We start from the raw sequence: 5,929 nt of genomic DNA on the forward strand, positions 1-5,929 counted from the left end.
AAAAAGGGCATGGACATTTCTCTTTTTTTGTATCGAAAAAATATCGAACCGTGAGACTAAAGTATCGAACCGAACTGAACCATGAATTTCCTGTATCTTTGCACCACTAATATATACGTATATATAAACTAACATTATGCTGTATCTTGTTCTTGTATACTGTATGTAACCCTGATAAATCTGCTCATTAGTGCAGCTCTCATGGCAGATCACATCATTAATAATCTATGGCTGTGATGGTGGTCATGTCCAGAGGGATGCTGCCTCTGAGAGGAGCTGTGCCACTTACAGAAGTTTTAAAGTCCATGTGACATGTAATTCCTACAAATGCAAAAAATGGAATAAAACCTCATAATATTTTTAGAAACATATGATTTTACCCATTTTGTCAAATATCTGGCTTTTTTTTTTGTTCTGAACATGGCACAGCAATATGCAACCTGTAGTGACAATAAAGAGGGAAAATAAAAAAAGTGGTTTATGTTTACATAAAATCTTCATCTCTTTTTTATAGTGACTTCAAAAGAAACAGAGTTTTCACTGCCTTTTGTTGTTAGCCATTGTAGTAATGCTGCTTTCATGCAGATGTTGCTCTGTCATAATASATTCAGGTTAAGGATATTAAACCAATATTAATACAAATGTGACAAATCTCAAGTTTTGAAAATGTGCTACAGCACTACATGTGAGGTATGTGTTGTATTTTTTGTGTTGCTATTGTTTAGGTAAGATCTTTGCAGATGACACCACATTGTACAAAAGCCCAAATGTCTGCAGCTCATTACTTGAGTTCTCCGTTTGTGTATAGTGGCTGACGCAAAGTATTTTAAACACTAAATACTTGACACACAAAAACACATAACAATGGTAAATAAAACATAATTAAATCTGCACTTTATAAATTATGCATTTTTCATGTTGACAGCTGTTCATAGCAGAAATTTACAGTAATTAGGTAAATAAATCCACTCTTTAGTTTTTTCTTCTCACAAAGTAATTCATGTAATTGTAGTGTGTCCATTAAACAAAAGCTTTTTGTGTTACTTGATACAAAAAAGTTACTCATGGCACAACTTATTGCAAGTACTTTATGTGGGGTGTGAAATGTGTGTTCCAAACTTAATTTGATTTAATATTTCTTTTGAAAACTCGCAAGAGAACTGCATGTTTCGAATACAGCCAAAAACAGCAACGGAATTATTTGTGTAAGATATTAAATCTCAGGCTGCATGTGTTACTAAGACATTTTGATTTTGCTTCTCTCTCTTTTCCACCCATTATTTTACTCTTTGTGTGTGACAGTTTTATCAGCAGTGATAAAACGCAGCATGCTTTGATATATAATTAGGATTTATGTAGTGGTATTTTACATTTCACAGTATAATAGTAAATTTCTACTTCTATGTACCAATATATGCTCATGCAAAAAATAATAAGTATTTAGAATATAAATTTTAGATAAAAAATGTTTCTGAGGCTTAGCAGCTTTATATGGGATTTTTGTTTGTGTTATTGTTTTTGTCTGATCCGTGGGGAATGTGAGTTTGCATATTACTTTTACTGTCTAAGAGAAATCAGGACAGAGACACAGACCATTAATGATCACATATGTCAGCATGCAGACACCACAATAAAACTAACGACAATGCATTCACACCATGACCTTCCTGCAACACTGAGCATCTTGCAACTATATTTTCTCCCACCAAAGTCAAGCARAACCATGAATTATTAACCTCAGTTATGAGTTAGTTGAAAGATGCTGCAAATCCTGTGGAACAATAATAAACTATGTAACAAGTATCATCCTGCAGTGTCACTACACTCTCGACTAGATAAAATATACATGTTGTTTGGTTGTTTTTAAAATACATTATACTGTAGGTGATCTAAACAAATCATTCATTCAWCTGACAACACATCAGATATGGTTTACTGTCACAAAAGTTACTACATCCATCACTATCAATGTAGTCTCTGAAACAAGCTAACAATAAAAAAGGAGAGGAAAAAAAGGTGTTACCTTGGCTATTTGGACACACCAGTTGAGCAACAGCTGTGATCCGATGTTGTCCTTGTGCTCGTGGACGTAGTCAAGCAAGCAGCCATGTGGCATGAGTTGGGTCACCAGCTGGATTGTGGGACTCAGGCAGACGCCCAGAAGTCGGACCAGGTGAGGGTGCTCCATGCTTGCCATTATCAAAGCTTCCTGGAAATGCAAGATTTACACTAGGTTCATTGAAGTCATACCATTAACATAAACACTTACATTAAAAATATAATAAGTAAAAAAGAAAGAGAAAGAAAGGAAATGGTGTATCTTTTAGACTTTTTTGACTGGTTGAGCCACCTATTCATTGATTTATTTGGAGTATATCAGTGCAGCTGTAGAAAAAATGCACTGTTCAAAATCGTATGTCTGAATAAATGCAGCAATCCACTGGATTTCTTCTTAAAACTTTGTTCTCAATCTTCTGACTCCAAACAGGTTCACAGTACAGCACTCAGCACAGGCCTCAGCGTAAGGCCTTTAACTAAAACCAAAACGAAACACAGCAATCCCGTGAGACTCTGCAACACACTAACAACTTCTTTCTACTATAATAGTGAAATAACCTTATAATGTCATTCTCTTCCTAGTTACACCCCTGGAGTTGTTACTTTTTACATCAAACGTAGAACGTAACTCATTTTTTGTATAGGCTAAAATAAAGAACACATGATGAGACGACACACCAACTCTTTGTCTGTTCTAAACTTATTGCAATGACCAGAAAGTACAAAATGCAATACTGCATCCAACGTTCAATTAATCAGTTACAAAAATTTCCTTCACAGTTATTTTAGTTGTTGTACTGTGACAAAAAAGGTTGCAGGTTCAAAACCCAGCTGCAAGCATTCTGTGTTGAATTTGTGTTCTCTCCCTATGCATGTGCACAAACTTTGGCTTCTGCCCAKAAATCAAAAACATGGTTGGGTTAGGTTATTTATTTCATCCTTCTTGGTGGTATGCTGACATTACACTGGATAGTGTAGCACTTGATACATCACAAAGACATGCTGTCTTGGTCACAGATGCACCAGCAAGACGTCTTCTTTTGAACTCTGGTATGTCGCCCATAATGTTGTGTGCATTGCAATATTTTGAGCAAAGCTGTGATCTTACCCTGCTAATTGAACCTTCACAATCTGCTCTTACTGGTGCAATGTGTAATTAATGAAGATTGGCCACCAGACTGGTCCAATTTAGCCATGAAACCTCCCACACTAAAATGACAGGTTTCAGTTTCATTGTCTAATCCCTGTAGTTTATAGTTTAGAATTTACACAGCTTCTTGACAGATGTGGTGATAATGATGATAAATCAAGTCAAAGTCTGCAAGAAACAGCATTTTTCTGTTTGACAGTTTCACAAAATGTATTTTAAAACAAATGGAAGTTTTAATAGTTCATTCAATGTTTATAAACACTGTAGAAGATGCTGTATTTACAGTTATTTTATGTTCCTTCATTAAAAGTGGCACCTAARTGCTTTTAATGCTATTTTTAATTTCTTATTAATTAACCATACTCTGATGTGTGCTGTGTACACTGACAGCTAAATAAAGGTCTAAACAAGAAAAAAGCACAATAGCAAAAGTGCTTAATAGGAAAAACACACACACAAAAAAAAAAAACACAAAACAAAGTTTTAAAGGACCAACATTGTTACCTGCTGCAGGCAAAACAAGCCTTGAGACACATTATTTTGTACTGACCTTGTTTTGTTGGAGACACTTGTGTTGCATACATACACTTGAATGCACTTGATTAATACACACGTGCCAAATCCCTGCCCTGTTTTCTGTCTATGTAACTGTGACTGAGGCAACATTTTGTTCATGCACATTTTATTGCAGGTTAAAAAGAAAAAAAAATAAAGTGCTCCTCGGGTAATGGCATTCTAGACACAGGGAAAACAACTCATTGATGCAAACTTTCAATTGTATTGAGGCATTCTTCAAAACGTCAGTGAGAAGTGAGTGGCCTGCAGCAAGAAGGTCATCCCTTACATTTCCCAGAGGTGTCATAAAGCATGGGTAAAGAAAATAAACAGCAGCGTGATTTAGCTTTTCAGTCATCATGGATGTTTCCTGGGAAACAAGCTGGACCCAAAACACTTATTAATAATAATAATAATAATAATAATAATAATAATAATAATAATAATAATAATAATAATACTGTATGGCAATAAAGATGATGAACTGCATTTTTTAAAACCCAATCTATTACAAAGCTATATACATGGACACATTTATGTGTGTCTTTTTTACTGAGGGACATTTACCTGACAAATGTGACATAAGTACCTGACTTAAACAACATATGTTTTTTTATGGTGAACACTTGCTGTAAAGTAAAAAAAAAAGGCTATAGACAAAATAGTTTGAAACAGTGGAGGTAGTCCAGTAGTTAATCTAAGGACTTTGATTGTAATTTTATATTTTGATTCATGAATATTGGGCAATACTTGTACTTGGTGTCATAAACATGCTGTACCTATTATGTCCAGTTGTCTAATAAGAGTTCAAGTGACACCTACACCTTCAGAACATGAATCACTGTAAAGACCTGCAATAACTTTGCCACCAAGAGTATGACACGCCTCCTTCATGCCATTTCTTAAATCACAAAAAAAAAAAAAAAGCCCTTAAGGCAGATAAGGATCCACCGCAGAGAGAGGCTATATGTCAACATATAACCTTCATCTGTGTCAGGTACACACATCCAAGGTTCTGATTGTCAAATAAGCTCCCAAAGCACATAGAAGGTAATATTAAAGACACAAGGGAAATTCATCAAAGACATCATGATAAAAATAGAAATGCTAACACACCAGGACTCTTCCTTTTAGACTGTCAAACTAAGTGCAAAACATGAGTGCAAGTGGGTCACTTTTAATGTGTGTGTGTGTCGATGTGTGTGTGTTGATGAGAGTTATTTCATCTGCATTGCATCATTACAGTGTAATAATTTAGATTTTTGCTCTGTTCCTTTTGAGATGAGCCAAGCTGTGAATGTTTTATAAATGGGGCCTTGTTCCTTGTGCTGGAAGCCAAATGCATGATGTGTGTGTGAGTCTACATAGGTAGGGATGATGGGATTCTACAGGGGTCTAAGATTTGTTCTCAGCAACCTCATTTAACAACCAGGATCTCCTTTTAATCAGTTTGTATTAAAAAATCATTTTATGGAAACTGCCTTGTCACAATAAAAAGCTAAAGTGATTGTGTTTTGATTTTATTTTGTTGATATTCTGCATGAAATAAATTATTTTATGGACTATTTTTTAAAGGTTACATTTTTCACAGCTTTCATTACAAACCTTTGACAAGAGCTTTGAGTCAGATCATTATTTTATGATTTCCATCTTGACAAYCGTGGTCAAGCTTGAGCTACAATACCAAACACTAAACTGGAGCGGTCATGTACAAATGAAAACACAGAAATCTCTTTCAGGAATAAATCATTTTCAAGATACTCACATCCATGAACTCCACATTAGCCTTGGGTCCAGTGGCCTCATTAAGGATTTTGATGGCCACAGGAATTTTCACAGTTTCACCCTCTGGGACCCAAATACCCTTAAAAATGATTTGAAAAGAGAGAGTTAGGATTTTGTTATACTTACTGGAAAATTACAAAACAYCTACTTGCAGAAATTGTGATAAAAGAAACACATTATTGATTTTGGAGGAGCAAAAATAATCTGAGAGATGTAGGTTTTACCCACCGTTACATCATTTGTATCTCATACTCCCACTAGCAGAGCATAAGAATGTTATACAGACTGTGTATTGCCACTACTACTACTACTACTACTACTACTACTACTACTACTACTACTACTACTACTACTACTACTACTACTACTACTACTACTACT

At 35.1% G+C, this 5,929-nt stretch overlaps 1 protein-coding gene across 1 annotated transcript in view; it reads right to left on the reverse strand.

Annotated features, from left to right (window-relative positions):
- Positions 1-5,929, reverse strand: part of erbb4b (erb-b2 receptor tyrosine kinase 4b) — a gene marked incomplete in the record, with an annotated part of 262,602 nt that overhangs the window by 34,106 nt on the left and 222,567 nt on the right. The window contains 2 exon segments of the mRNA XM_014011540.1: positions 2,024-2,209; positions 5,529-5,627. Of these exon segments, the coding sequence (XP_013866994.1) occupies positions 2,024-2,209; positions 5,529-5,627 (285 nt within the window).

This window comes from Austrofundulus limnaeus, unplaced genomic scaffold (assembly GCF_001266775.1).
Source record: "Austrofundulus limnaeus strain Quisiro unplaced genomic scaffold, Austrofundulus_limnaeus-1.0 Scaffold81, whole genome shotgun sequence".
Lineage (NCBI taxonomy): Eukaryota > Metazoa > Chordata > Actinopteri > Cyprinodontiformes > Rivulidae > Austrofundulus > Austrofundulus limnaeus.